Source organism: Bison bison, unplaced genomic scaffold, assembly GCF_000754665.1.
Source record: "Bison bison bison isolate TAMUID 2011002044 unplaced genomic scaffold, Bison_UMD1.0 scf7180017864495, whole genome shotgun sequence".
Classification (NCBI taxonomy): Eukaryota; Metazoa; Chordata; class Mammalia; order Artiodactyla; family Bovidae; genus Bison; species Bison bison.
In genome coordinates this window covers 12,884,071-12,898,314 of record NW_011495054.1, presented here as the reverse complement: position 1 = coordinate 12,898,314, position 14,244 = coordinate 12,884,071, and the positions used below count along the sequence as shown (strand labels likewise).

The window sequence follows — 14,244 nt, the reverse complement described above, 5'->3', positions numbered from 1 at the left end:
GGGGGTTCGCTCCACAAAACCCAGAAAATGCGCCCACAGCACAGGGGCCCAGCCGGATGACGCTAGAAGCTGAGGAGGACGCCCACCGCGCACCGCCCCCGCCCCCTGTGGCAGCTGTTACCTGTCTAGGGGTCCCTCTCCCTGCGACCAGGCTCCGGGCGGAGCCACCGCGCCCCCACCTACTGGGCCAGCTAGCCTCTGCTTCATCCAGGGCACTTCGCTGCAAGTGGCAACGAAGTTCAGACTCTCTAAAGGAACAGAGAGTTTAGTGGGCCAAGCGGTGTAGTACAAGGACCACCTCCAAAAGAGAAGTTCCGGACTCGGAGCTCCTGGACACCCCTGGGGAATTTTGGCTGGCCTCTGTGAAGCTTAGCCTGTGGAGTTTAACGTGTCTGTGCATTTTTCTAGAGAGGTCCCTAGTTTTCATGGGCTTCCCAAAGGAGTCTGTGATCCCAGAAAGATTAAGCACAACTGATTTTAAAGTATCTATCCCAAAGGGAAGGTCATGGTTGCCACAAACAAGGGGAAACACAGCTTGAAAGGTTGGATACTGCGCTTCCATATTCCTCCAGACCGGACTTGTGTGTAGGCTCCCCTCTGCTGGTCCTTACCCGCCCCTCACTCACTGTCCATTTCTGGTCTTGTGAACCACCTGTGCAGGGACCAGCCCCCTACTCAAAGTGATGGCGGCAGCTGAGCAGATTGGAAGGTCCTAGAAACAGAGGCTGCAGATATGCACCCAAGCAGAAGTCCTACCATCTGGTGACTCTGAGACCCCTTCCTGGGGCACCTGCCCCTGAATGATTGATGGCCTTGCCTGAAGGTTTTTGTGAGTTCTAGGGTGCAGAAACCTACCCATCTTGGTATATCCTGCAAACACTAAGATGGGCCTCAAACTTCAATGTGCTGAGTCAAAGAAAAGTGATTGCCTCTTGGGGACAGCGGGTAGAGGGGAAGTGTGCAAGCAGGGAAGGCAGTGGGGGGCTCTCTCTGCATTTATCCCATTTTGAACCTCTTGAATATTTTAACCAAGTGTCTGTTTCACCTGTTCAAAAATAATGTTTCAAATCTCTCCAGGGAAGCTTACTATAAATTCAGTTTTCCATCCCCATCTCCCTGGGACTCCGAGTCAGTAGGTCTGAGGTGGAATTCAGGAGCATGAATTTTAGTTTTTAGTTATTTGTTTTTGACCTCACCATGCAGCATGCAGGATCTTAGGACCCCAACCAGGGACTGAACCCATGCCCCTGGCAGTGGAAGTGGGAGTCTTACACTGGACCACCAGGGAAGTGCCCGGGAGCACGTATTTTAATGAGTTCCCCAGGGGTTTCTGAGTGGGTGAATCTTGGACCACATTTGTTTTAAAGGTGTTTTGTTTTTTTTTTAATGTGGCCCATTTTAAAAGTCTTTATTGAATTTGTTACAATATTTGCTTCTGTTTCATGTTTTGGTTTTTTTGACCACCAGGCATATGGGCTCTTGGCTGACCAAATCCACACCTCCTACATTGGAAGGTGAAGTCTTAACCACTGGACCATCAGGGAAGTTCCCATCATGGACCACATCTTGATGGGCAGTGATGTGGAGGGAAAATCTTGGGCTTTGGGAGTCAGAGCCACTAAAGAAATCCCAGCCCAACAACTCTCATAGCTGTGGGACCTTCAGCCACTTCACTGAGCTTCCTCTTATTCATCGGTGAAATGAAAATGAAGAAAATAATCCCTGCCTCACAGGTTGACAGTAATAGAATCATGTATGTAAAGTTCATTTAACATAGTAAGTGCTCAGTAAATATTCTCTATTTAACTAAAGAGGTTCTATGAAATGCTTGGCAAAATGAATAAAACAGGCCAGTGAAGTTTGATGAACACCATGCTTTTCGTGCCACTAAATTTAAGCATCTTGGGGTGGGGTGTGCAAGCTCCTTGTCGCCACAGCTTCCACTGCTGCCTATGGTCCTAAAGCCATGGGCACTGACCTCCCTGGCCCCTAAAGATATGTGATTTTGTGATCGCCCCAAGGGACTGGAACATGAGTTCCTTTAAAATTTATTTAATTTTAAATTTAAATTCTTTAATTTCTTCAACTTTGAGATCGTAATGCTTGCACTGTACAGAACTGAAGTAAACACATTATACTGTGAAAGAAGAACTCCCCTCTTCCTCCTCTCTGGGGCTACCATACGGATAGTTTCTTTTTTAAAAAATATATATGTTTAGTCATTTGCACTTGTATTGGTTTGGCTACATCCTTCATCTAGTTTTTGATTGAGGTGTTTTTCTTTTTTGGCTGTGCCACATAGCATGTGGGATCTTTAGTTCCCGGACCAGGGCTCGAACTCATGCCCCCTGCAGTGGAAGTGTAGAGTCTTAACCCCTGAACCTCAGGAAGTTCCAAGTGTTGATAGTTTCTACGTATCTCTCCAGAAGAGAACAGGTCTTTAAGATGAAATGTATAGTTTTCGTAAATTACATGTACATTTTAAATATAAGTTCCAACTTGTGGTAGGTTTCATTATAATCTTAAAGGGGCCCATGACCCCTTCACAGAGAACCACTGACACGGAGACTCCTAGCTCAGGGTATTTAATAAGAACCCATGTCTGCCTCCCATCTTTACTGAGACCCAAAGAGACCCCACTGAAACAAAAGTGGGACAGATTGCCAAAGTACTAAGCATTTACCAACAAACAGAACTAGAAACAAGACTTAATTTAACAAACGTTCATGGAGTTCATATCATACTCGAAGTCTTCTTCTAGGCCCTGATGATGGAGCATTGAAAGAAACTTGACAGGGATTTCCCTGGTGGTCTAGTGGTTAAGACTCTGACCTTCCAGTGCAGGAGCACAGGTTTGATCCCTGGTCAGGGAACCAAGATCCTACATGCCATGTGGGAGGGCCAAAAAACAAAAATAAGAGTAATAAAATATTAAAAAATAAAAAAGAACTCCGACAAAAATCCCTGTCATTCTGGAGCTTACGTTCTAATAAAAGAAGACAGAAATATGCCAATTAAATCACTTAGAAGGTGACAGATGCCATGTGGCAAAAGAGAACAGTTAAGAAGGCTTGGGAAGGTCATGTTACAATTTTAAAGATGGATCACTAAGGACTCAGTGTTTCCACTACAGAGGGCCATGAGTTCGATTCCTGGTCAGGGAACAAAGATCTCACATTGCATGGCCAGAAAGAAAGAAAGGTCACTGATAAATTGTTGGGGGCCAGAGTGAGGTACTCCGCCCGTGGCAAAAGTCATGAGGAAGGAGGCTCGACATACGCAAAGGCGGGATCGAGCCTCAGGAGTCCCCCTGGAAATCCTCGAGCATCTACCCCCATAACCAGAGCCTGCCTGCTTTACTACTTTGTGCTCATCTACACCTCTGACTTTATGGGGGGCTGTCCCCCACCACCTCTTTCAGAGAAGGAGTTAACTTAGAGCTCCAGTTAATAAAAACTCCTGGGCGTGACAAGAGTGTTTTAACCTACAAACTCCTCTGAAGGTTCTCTAGCCTGCCTGACAGGCTTGTCCAGCCACATGTGATTGCTCACAGCCTCCCAACCGTGAGAGGCACGAGATACTTTAAACCTTCTAAAAACAGGTTCCTTAGAAAAGTTAGAAAACTATTAGTATAAGTATAATGGGCTGATTAGAAATTGTATTGGTGAAGGGTTTTTCATTTGTTGAGCCAATGTTTGTTGCTAAGTCTCCATATCCCCTGCCCTTACACACATTAATGAATATATAGAAGAAATAAGTATTAACCTTTGATACTAATCATGTTAGACCTTAGGCTAAGTAAATTCTTTCCTTAACTAAAACCCACTACACCCTCATCCTATAGGAATGTAACTTTATTTGGGTGGCATCTGTTTTAAGAATAACCACCCCAGGAGAAATAAGTGTCCTGGTTGACTGACCGCTGTCACAAGGAGAGGGTCATAAATTGTCAGCAGGCCCCCTGGCCAGAAGATGATGTAACACCCCTAAGACCTCTGTATACATTTGTATGAAGCACCTGACTTGGATAAAAGTCAGGACTGCTGACCCCGCGTGACTTTTGCATAACATCTCAGTGTATAAAAGTAGACCATGGAAAATAAAGAATTGGGATCAGTTTCTCGAAATACTGGTCTCCCCATGTCGCTCTCTCACTCTGGCTGAGTCTCCATCTGGAGCGCGGAACCCGCCATGCTTACTAATCATGCCTGGGCTTCTAAGATCCGACCGGGGAGGCCTCAGTGTCTCCTCTCCCTTGGGAGAACACCTGCGGCCTACGTAAGTGGTGCAAACTTCTTGTCTTGAAGTTTTATTGGTCTCCCGTGTAAACCAAGCTACTCAGCCTCTTTTCTCCACTGAATTTTCCTACTGAGCTATCCTCATTCTATTACTCTTTACATCTTTAATTAATATCTAATTGAAGCTATTGTATCCTGATCCTTGCCGACGCCGTCCCCGCTTCGAACTCCCTGGATCAGCGGAGGCTGGACCCCGGCAATAAATGGGAGATTTCAACAAATGCTTGGAATATGGAAAGAGGATGCGAGCTCTTACGAGGGCAACAGGTGGAAGCAGTGGCTGAGAAGTCTCTCAGCCAGCTAAACGGGAGGTGGGAGCCAGCTGACTTGAGAGAACCCAAGGAGGCTTCAGGCTCAAAGTCAACAGGTTATGGCAGAGGGTAGGAGCAAGAACAGGGAAGTGAAATGGGGGATTTTATTCCCAACTCAGTGGATATGAGTTTGAGCAAACTCCGGGAGACAGGGAAGAACAGGGAAGCCTGGCATGCTACAGTCCATGGGGTCACAAAGAGTTAGACACAACTGAGTGACGGAACAGCAGATTCCAAACTCGTCTGTGAGCTCACAGGCATTTTGTGCTGATGTTGTTTGTATGCCGCACACATAGTTTCCAGTATCCTTTTGTACCTGCTCAGTTTATAATAAACATAGACTCACATACCACCTTGAGCAGGGGTTGGGGAATAACTGCTCCAACCCACTGCCCCACCGCTCTCTACACTGAAGGTTGCAAAGTGAAGGCAACACTTCTCCCAGGCAGAAAACAGTATGTCTCTTCTCTAAAGAGACTGAATGAAACATCTGAGGCCAGCAAAGGCTGGTGGAGTGGATGTCGGCATCACAGAACAGAGCCCTCCTGACTCTGTTATTTCTGATTCTGCCCCACGCAAAGCTTCCAGTCAGATATTCTCATTCGGCAAAGGCACCAGAGGTAAGCCAAACCTAACTGCATAATGGCAGAGGAAACGTACACTGGCTTGATTAAACAGGGCACTTGCTAAGGGACATAAAGCTGGGAAAGCAGCTGACTTGGGATTTGAACTGAGGCCTTCCTTCCAAATCTGTGCTCTTAGCTACATGCTGTCCTGCCTCCCTCTTAGCTTGTACATCTCTTTCCCTGGGTAAATGGGACACAAACCAGCATATATACCTTTGTGTCTGTGGCCACAAGCTGACCTGGATTTTTCTGGCTCTGCTCAGGGCAGGAGTTGCTCAGCAGATATTTTTGGAGCATCATGTGTGCAAAGCTCTGTGCCACATCTCGGGCTTGAGAACGGAAGTGAAGAGATCAGCCACCTGCACCAACCCCCTTGGAACAGTTGCAGGCGAGAGAGCCGAAGCCCAGATAAAGGTTACTGGGGACACAGGGGGACCCAGCCAAGGCCTGCTCTGGGCTTGGCCCCTCAGCCCTCAGACCCCTGCAGAGTCAGCAGCTGGGCCAGGCTCTGAATTGTAATAACTAGTAGTACTTCCCGCTTCAACAGTGGGCTGGGCTGCGATGCGTCCATCGTCTTGTTTGTGCTAGGGGTCCCCAGGAATGAAATGACCCAGACCCTGGCTCACAGAAAGTGCCTTTGAGCAGATCCCAGCTGAGTGCACAAGCATCTGCTGACCCCTTGCGGTCACCATTGGATCTGCACTGGCCTGGCAGCAAGGGCCTAGGTTGCACCTCTGGGACTTTCTGCCCTGGTGACCTCATTTCTCACGTCACTTTCCTACCACTTATCTCGTGGGGTCCTCCCTACAATCCCAGCAAGTGAGGAGAGCCAGAATTCCCATTCCCGCTTCACAAACGATTGGCAGCCCCCCGGGATCTAGTCCCAGATCCACCAGTAATTCCTTATCTGACCTTGGCAAGTCAATTCCCCACTCTGTCTCAGCTACCTGTTGATGAAATAAGAGAAGCGGCCTGTTCGAGGCAGCTCTGAGATTTTCCCAGTTCCCCAGACTCTCGGCAAAGAGAAGTGACTTGCTCGAGGTCAGAGTGAATCAGGGCAGAGGCACTCCCAGCGGGCAGGTCACCCCAATTCCCACAGCGGCGGGGGGCAGTGAGGGTGTCACGGCAAACAGGAGAATCAGCTTCTCCACATTTGTGTTCCGACTGTGGGCTGAAGCGCCACATGGACAGATGGATAAGTGAGTGATGGGTGGATGGATGGGAGGATAGGCGGATGGGACGAACATGTAAGAATTGTGGGATCACTCTTAGCTGCGACTGCCTCCCCTGCTCCCCAGCTATCTGCCCCTACGGTCATCTGCGGAGGCCCCTGGCAGGCTGCCCCACACCCACTTGCTGGGATCTGATGCCGCTGCCCTTGCCTGACACCCTGGAGCTGGGACCTGCCATGACATCCCAGCATTCTCACCCAAGACTTCCTCCCTGCCGTGTCAGTGACCACATGGTCAACGGTGGTAGCCTGTGAGGAAAGTCAAGGGCCAGGGCTACGTATGGACATCTGTCACAGAGCAGTTCCTGCATCGACAATGGCTGAAATTGAGGGTGGTGCTGGAAATGAAGCTGAGCATCACTGGGGCAGCCGAATGGCAAGGGAAGAGCACGCCTTATGCATCTCACAGCCTGGTTCAAACTGAGCGACTCTGAGCAAGTTTCTTAGCTTCTCTGTGCCTCAGTTTCCTCACCTGTAAAAGTGGACATGGGTCTTCCCGGGTGGTCCAGTGGTTAAGAATCCACTTTGCAATGTAGGGGGCACCAGTTTGATCCCTCGTCTGGGAGGATCCTACATGTCTTGGGACAGCTAAAGCCCACGTGTCAACTACTGAAGCCTGTGTGCCCTAGACATGCTTCACAGCAGGAGAAGCCACCACAATGAGAAGCCCGTGCTCCGCAACTAGAGAGTAGCCCCTACTCTCCCCAACTAGAGAAAGCCCGTGCCCAGCAATGAAGACTCAGAGCAGCCAAAAATAAATTTTTTTTAAAGTGGGCGTGATATCTGTAGAGTACTCTTGTGAACACTGAGGTAGGATATCAATGTCTTGCGTGTAACAGATGCTTGGTAAACAGAAGTTCCCTCCTTTTGTCCCAGGTCATGGAGAAAATCTAAAGGAACCCACTGTGCACTCAGCAAGATTTTTGAACTGGGAAGTTTTTTCCAAGTGCCCTAAAGGAGTGACGTGTATCTAGTGAAAGGGCAGGAGGGAAGGAAATGCCATCAGCGAGAATTAGAGCACACCCAAAACACTAGATCCCGCTAAAAGAGTATCATTCATCTGTCCCCTGCCATCAGCATGGTTCTTCAGACACAAAGGATGTTCCACAAAGGTTTCCTGAGGACCAAACTGAAGACATCTTTTCATAGCTAATGGGCAGTGGTCAGGACTCCTGTGTCCTGTTCTCCACTTCCTGGGTGGGCGTGTGCCTCATCCACATCTCTGTAACTCTCCCTCAGCCTGTCCAGCCCAGAATGGGTGACAAGTTCCCCTTAGCCACCTGGCAGAAGGGAGACCTGGAGCTCCTTCCAGTTCTCTGTGAAACATCCAGTCTCGGGTAACTGACGTCACAGCTGAGGTTCCACATCATCTGGGAACTCATGCTCCCGAGGGGCCCCGCCTCCATTTCTGACTACAGTGACGAAGACTGGGGGCTTATCACATGCCATTTAGGAGATGGTCTTCACATTAGACAGGCTGAAGGTAGACTTTGTCGCTTACTAGCTGCCCAACCTTGGGCAGGATTCTGGATCTCTGAGCCTCAATATCTCATCTATAAAGTGGGCTAATAAAATTACCTACTTTGTTGTTGGGAGGATTCAATGACTCATGTTTGAAAACAACTGAGCTCTGTGCCTGAAATATGAGTGCTCAATAAATGTGACTATGTCAGTGATTTTAGTTACGGGAATGGGATGCCAAGGGAGACTTCATTTAAACTAGGAGTTCCACCTGTGTGTGTGTGTTTGCGTGTCCACTGCACTAAAGAATCCCTAAGGCCGTCCTTAGCTTCAGGATTCTATTTCTCGAATATCTTCCTATCCAATACTCCTTCATTTCTCTCATTGATTTTCCTTCCCTTTTCTTTTCTCCTCTCTCCACAATTAGGCCACCTAATGCCCACAGGTTCGGCTGACCCCACCCACCCTCTGCACCTACCAGGCTTGGGGATGCCATCTTGTTCTTGCTTTAAGTCAGGAGTCACAAATGACACTTTTTTTAAATTAAGAAAAAAAAAAAAACACCTCTCAGCTCCACCCTCACGCCCACCAGGAGCATCTGCATTGCTGTTCCCTTCTCTCCTTCACTGCTGCTAATGACAATATGATGATTTTCCCTACTACTCGAAAAACTATTTTTATGTAATTAATATATGCTTGCTTGCTTATAAATGCCTAATTTAAAAAGAAAAAAGAGCTTGGCAAATTTCTATTAAAAAAAATTAGGGGCCTCTGCAGAATTTCATTACTTCTTGTTCCTTACTTAAATGCAAAATCCTCTGGTTTTTAATGCAAATATGGGAAGATTAAGTCCACCCGTGAGTTAGTGGTTTATAAAGTGACTTACTAGGTAGACATCCCAAATCTCCCACCCATCTCACTCCCAGGGTTCCCCCAGTCTGCTGGGCCACAGCATAAGACTGCAAAGACCCTCTGCCAAGACCAGCCATCCAGAAGAGAGGAGAAGGGTGGGTGTGGCTGAAGGCTAGACAGGGGTGAGGCTTAGAGAGGCTGCATTAGGGGAAGATTTAGGAGGGGCAGAGTTCTCTGGAGAAAAGAGAAGCTTGGGTGGCTTCGTGGGCCTTCAGAAGACATCAGGATCCCCGAAGCCTTTCTTTCCCCTTTCTAGGTACAGTGCCAGGGAAAAGGATTGTTGTTGAAATGAAATGAATACTCAAAATATAAGAAACACATCAAAATGCTAGCAGTGGTTGGTCTAATGGAAGAGTTTTTGTTTTTGGCAGATGTGGTCATATTGCTTGTATAATAAAACTTTAGTTTTAAAGTCAATTATTTCAATTAGTTGTGCTTAGCCAAGAAAACAGACAAAAACCTAGAAAAATAAGGTTTTGGCTCCCACTGAAAAGTAGCGTATTCTCAAACGAAGACCATTAAAAGGGAAAACAGAAGCTTCGTGGACACCTGGCTCTCCATCCCTGGATGAGGACTGAGGTCCTTACCTAGCAGCTGTGGTAATGCAGAACGACCACTCCCCGGCAGCCAGGAAACCTGCTTCTAGTTCTCTGCCACTAACTTGCTGTGTGACCTTGGGCAAGTCAAGCCACCTCTCTGGGCCTGTTTCCTCATCTGTAAAGTGAGGGGACCTGGTTAACTTTAAAAAATATGTACCGTGCCCTTACTCTGGGCACTGTGCTGAAGCTGTTTTTATTAAACAAAGGAATAATCACTTAGAAAACACTGACTGCTCAGTGTTATTGGGCATTGTGGTTACAGAGGTGAACAGATGAGTAACCCGGTCATTGACATATTCACAACATGGTCAGGAAGACAGAGCAAAGAGATGGCCAACCGCACACTCAGTGCAGAGACACGTCAGCACACGAAGGGGAGGCCTCTGCCGGTGGGGTGGAGTGGCACAGGAGAGGCCTGAACTGAATCTTGGGGATCCCTGGCTCTTACTCTCAAAGGCTGTATAGTCTGATATAAGGCTGGGACAAATATCCAAACACCTACCTCGAAAGGCAGAGCAGAGCCACCACTGGTAAGCCAAGTTCAGAGAGAGGGGAACCCATGCGGCTTGGGCTGGGTTGTGGAGGGGCAGGCAGGAGGCAGATCAGAGAAGCTTGTGAGGGGCTGGTGGGGAAATGGCATTGGGATAAACCTTGGAGGGTGAAGAGAACTTCCTCAGAGCCCTGAAGATCATTCTAGATGAGGAGCCTGCAGGTGCAGCTGGGGCAGCGGGCAGGCCAGAGCGGCAGGGCTGGCAAGGCTGAAAGCTAACTGAAGGCACTGTGGTGAGAGCCCGTGGAATGATGGGCCCTGGGCTGAGTGCTCCGCAGCCTCACGCCGGTTCTCAGAGGCAGGTTCCCTCACTGCTGCCTCGTTTTTTCACATAAGGAAACAGAGGCTCAGAGAGGTTACAGACTCACAGCTGATGGACGGCAGAAACAGCCCTTAACCCAGGTCTGCCTGATGCCCCACCTTGACTCAACACTGGAATGCCAGGCAGTGGCATTACCAAGCCCTTCCCATACAAGGTACCACTGTCCCAGCACACCTGGCCTGGCATTGCACCAAACACGTGGGTACCAGAGGTCAATTCCTGCCTTAACTTTGGAAGCTGGCTCAATTCAGCCCTTTCCACTTGGGCAGCTACAGGACTATCAGGATTGCCTTCACCAGAAAAGGGGGGATGGGACTGGGCAAGAAATAGCAGCATTGCCAAGCGGCTTTGTGCTCCACTGTCCACAGGTCTCATTTATTGCTCTTCTACAATGGTGTAGACTGGCTCACTTCCAGCTTGTCTCCAGTCAGCCTAGCGTCGTCATGGCCCCAGGATGGACCACTCTGCCTTGACTAGGGTGGCTGATTTTTCCTATTAGGCTGAGGTTTTAATGGGACCTTGTTCCCTCGGATGCTATCCAGGTACTGCCGGATGTTCGTGGATTCCCGTCGCCAGCGCCCCAACTTTCTGAGCTGGTCTGTCATGAATTTCTTTTTCAGGTGGTCATACAAGTGGTTCATCTTTTTCTTGGTCTTGTCTGCAGCTCTTATCTTACAAAAAGCAGAGGTGAGATTACTTCACAGTAAGAGAGGGATCTATGCTGCTGCTACGAGGTGGAAAAGGAGCCAGATGAACTCAGTATTCCATCAATAACTTGGCTCACAGGGAGCTCCATTTCCCTGTTTGTAGAGGGCCTCTAGCCAGCTCACTCCTGTGGTACCTTCTGACAGTCTGCAGCCTCAGAGACTAACATCTCTGTTCGGAGAGTGGTCAGAAAGAGGGAGGGAAAAGGGTGCATCTTGTAACCCCCCTCCTTAACTCTTATCACTCAGTCCCTATTACTCACTTGGTGCCCCCCACATATTGTCGGTGACACCCCCTATGTCACACTGAACTGGACTTCTTTTTGGCCACACCACACAGCTTGTGGGATTCTAGCTCCTGGATATGAATTGAACCTGTGCCCTCAACAGTGAAGCACAGAGACCTAACCACTGAACCACCAGGGAATTCCCTACTTATTTCTTCTATTACAATATATTGCCAAAGTCCCCACAGGGCATAGCCATCCCAGTTGAGAACCATGGCCACACATGCAGGGATACCAGCCATTATCCACTGTTCTCAGAGCACTGTTCAGAGGGTTCCCAACACACTAGATATTTGCTGCCCTCCTGGAGGCCCTGAGAAATCAATGGCTGGCCAGAGCCATCTCCTCCCCTAATGGGAGAACTGTGTGTGGGAGAAACACTGCTCTAATTCCACTACACCATGCCACTGGAAGTTTAGCAGAGAGACACTCACACCTCTACTCTTCTTTTGGTCTCGGTGACATTTAAGATCTGCCACCATCTCTTAAATCTTTCCCACTGTTTTCAATGTCAGAATCTCATGGGTCCCTCCAGATTTGGTCCTGGAAAGTGGAGAGGGGCTCAAAAAAGTCAAGAAGGGTACAGCAGCTTAACTCTGGCCCCCTGCTCTAGTGGAAAAAACAGGCACATTCTCAGAGTCCATCAAGTTCACTAGTCTCTTCCTCATGCCCAAAACACTGCCTGTCCCAAGTGAGCCCTGAAGATGCATTTAATGAATTAATCAGTCAGGGCCTGTGGGATGATGACACTGTGGTTGCTCTCTTCTTCTGAGGGTTTTTGGGTAAGCAGGTCAAACCTTTCTTGTCCATAAGCAAAAAGTAGAAAAATCTCAGTTCTCATGTGGAAAAGTGGGAGATAATCCCTGAAGGTAAAAAAAAAATGACCAAATGGTGTCAATGCCAATTCAAGCTCTAGAAGCAAGACTTGTTTTTACAGGAGATTGTAGGAATACACTCAGGGGCTCCTTAAATAGAAAGGTAATGTGTTTTGAGGGAAAAAAATCCCACAGGAACCAAGAGATGTGGAATCTTCCTTGGCTCCTTTAAACAAGGAATAGCTATGACACTTGGGTGAATCAGTAACCTGGAGTCTCAATTGTCTCCTCTGTAAAAGAGGCTTGTATTAGAGCACCTTGATGGCCTCCTACCACTTCTAAGATCTGAGAGCTCCCTCCAAGGTTTCCGGGAGAGTGAAATGAACATGGATCAAGCCACTAACACCCTCTAATGGAAAGGCTTGTGATGACTTTACCTCCATCTCATAGATTCGCTGTGCACTGAGGTTGTCACGTATTATCACCCGAGATAAGTGGCTCTTGGGTAAAAATTTTTTCACTGCTGCTTCACTGGAATTCATTAAGCTGGAGAGGGAGGAGAAGGTGGTACAGGCTTGATGGCTGGGGTCAAGACTAGAACACAACCTGATCTGATGGGATCCCGGGGTAGTGGCTGACCCTTCCTCAAGTTTCTTGGGAGAGGCACTGCCTTGTCATAACTGTCAGAGGAGCAAGGGAGTAGGCTTAGGTTTCTTCCTGTGGAGTATGTGTGCCTAAGGGGTGTTTCTTGGAAGATGCTGAGAGGAAAATAAAATCCTGAGAAGGATGTAGAAAGGACAGAGTAATCCATAAAAGAAGTGTCAAGAGGGACTTATAAGTGTCCAAAGGAGCAGTCAACTGAAGAAAATGCAGGATGAAATGGGAGGCAAAGGTCTTAGAGGAAAGAAGCAAAGTCAGAGGGATAAATTTGAGGAGGGTTGGGGAGGGGCACTGTTCAGCCTAGGTCTAAGGGAGATCCCGGTGGGGAAGGTCAAAGGAATCAGGAAAAAAGAGAATAAAATCCCTGGACACAGGTTATGTTGGTTAATTGGGAAATTCTAAGGGAAAAGGGTTTGGGAAAAGTCTAGAAAGGTAAAGAAAGTCTGAAGTGGACAAACACTTGAGGAGACTCTGGAGGGTGAGAAACAAAAGTTGGGATGGGATGGGGTACGGTAGAATGAAGCCAGGTGCTCCAGGCTAAACTAGAGGTAATAATTTGGTTAAAATGAGGAACTGGTCAAAAATGGATAATACCAGGCATTGAGTTTTCACTTTTGATAATTTGGTGACACCATGAAGTGGTTTTGCAACTATATAAATATTTTTTGCTTACTTGAAAATAATTATTCATAATATTTTCTTTCTAAAATTTGGAAACTATTTAAATATACAATAAGGAAGCAACTAAATAAATTGTGATTAGGCCATACAATAAAATACTAAGCAGCTATGGATAAAACAGACATCCACAGTGTATGGGGGGGGCGGGGCAAGTTTACAAAATAATAAACTTTTTTGTGACATATTCCCTCTCTACCACTAAAAAAAAAAAAATGCAAAAGCATGTTGCAGTATGCATTTATGAATAAATCTGAAACAATATACACCACAATGGTAGCAGTGATTGTCTCTAGCCATTCATTATGCTCATCTGATTTTTCTATAAGTGTATATTATTCTGATAGGACAATAGTACAATTTTTAAAGGATAAAACACTTTGAAGGACTAAAAAACTCTTTATCCTAATTCATTTTCAGCCCGTTTGGAACAGTGATTGTCTCCAGATTATTCATTTTGCTTGTCCATCTGATTTTTCTAGAAGTGCATACTATTTTCACAGAAAAAAAAAAAAAAAGGGACAAATTTTAGAGGATAAAACATTTCGAAGGATTAAAAAAATTTCCCCCTAATTCATGTTCAGCCAGTTTGAAACTGTGCTTTTCTGAATGCTTTTACATCTACAAACAAGTAGAAAGAAACACCCTTTATCTCCCATTTATAATTTTTCCGACAGAAAAGACATGAGGGGATAGAAAAGACTCCTTTAGAGATCAAGATGCTCACAATCAAAAGTCCCCCGAATTCTGCTGGGGGTAAAAAAAAAAAGCGTAAAATACCTAAAGATAC

The 14,244-nt window shown here is 46.9% G+C and overlaps 1 protein-coding gene across 1 annotated transcript in view; it reads right to left on the bottom strand.

Annotated features, from left to right (window-relative positions):
* Positions 1-10,657: 10,657 nt before the first annotated feature.
* Positions 10,658-14,244, bottom strand: part of LOC104980150 (chromosome unknown open reading frame, human C5orf52) — a 4,749-nt gene continuing 1,162 nt past the window's right edge. The window contains exons 2-3 of the mRNA XM_010828780.1: positions 12,554-12,662; positions 10,658-10,981 (exon numbers count right to left, since the gene is read on the bottom strand). Coding sequence (XP_010827082.1) covers positions 10,784-10,981; positions 12,554-12,662 — 307 coding nt within the window. The 3' untranslated portion in view covers positions 10,658-10,783. The remainder of the gene's footprint in view (positions 10,982-12,553; positions 12,663-14,244) is intronic.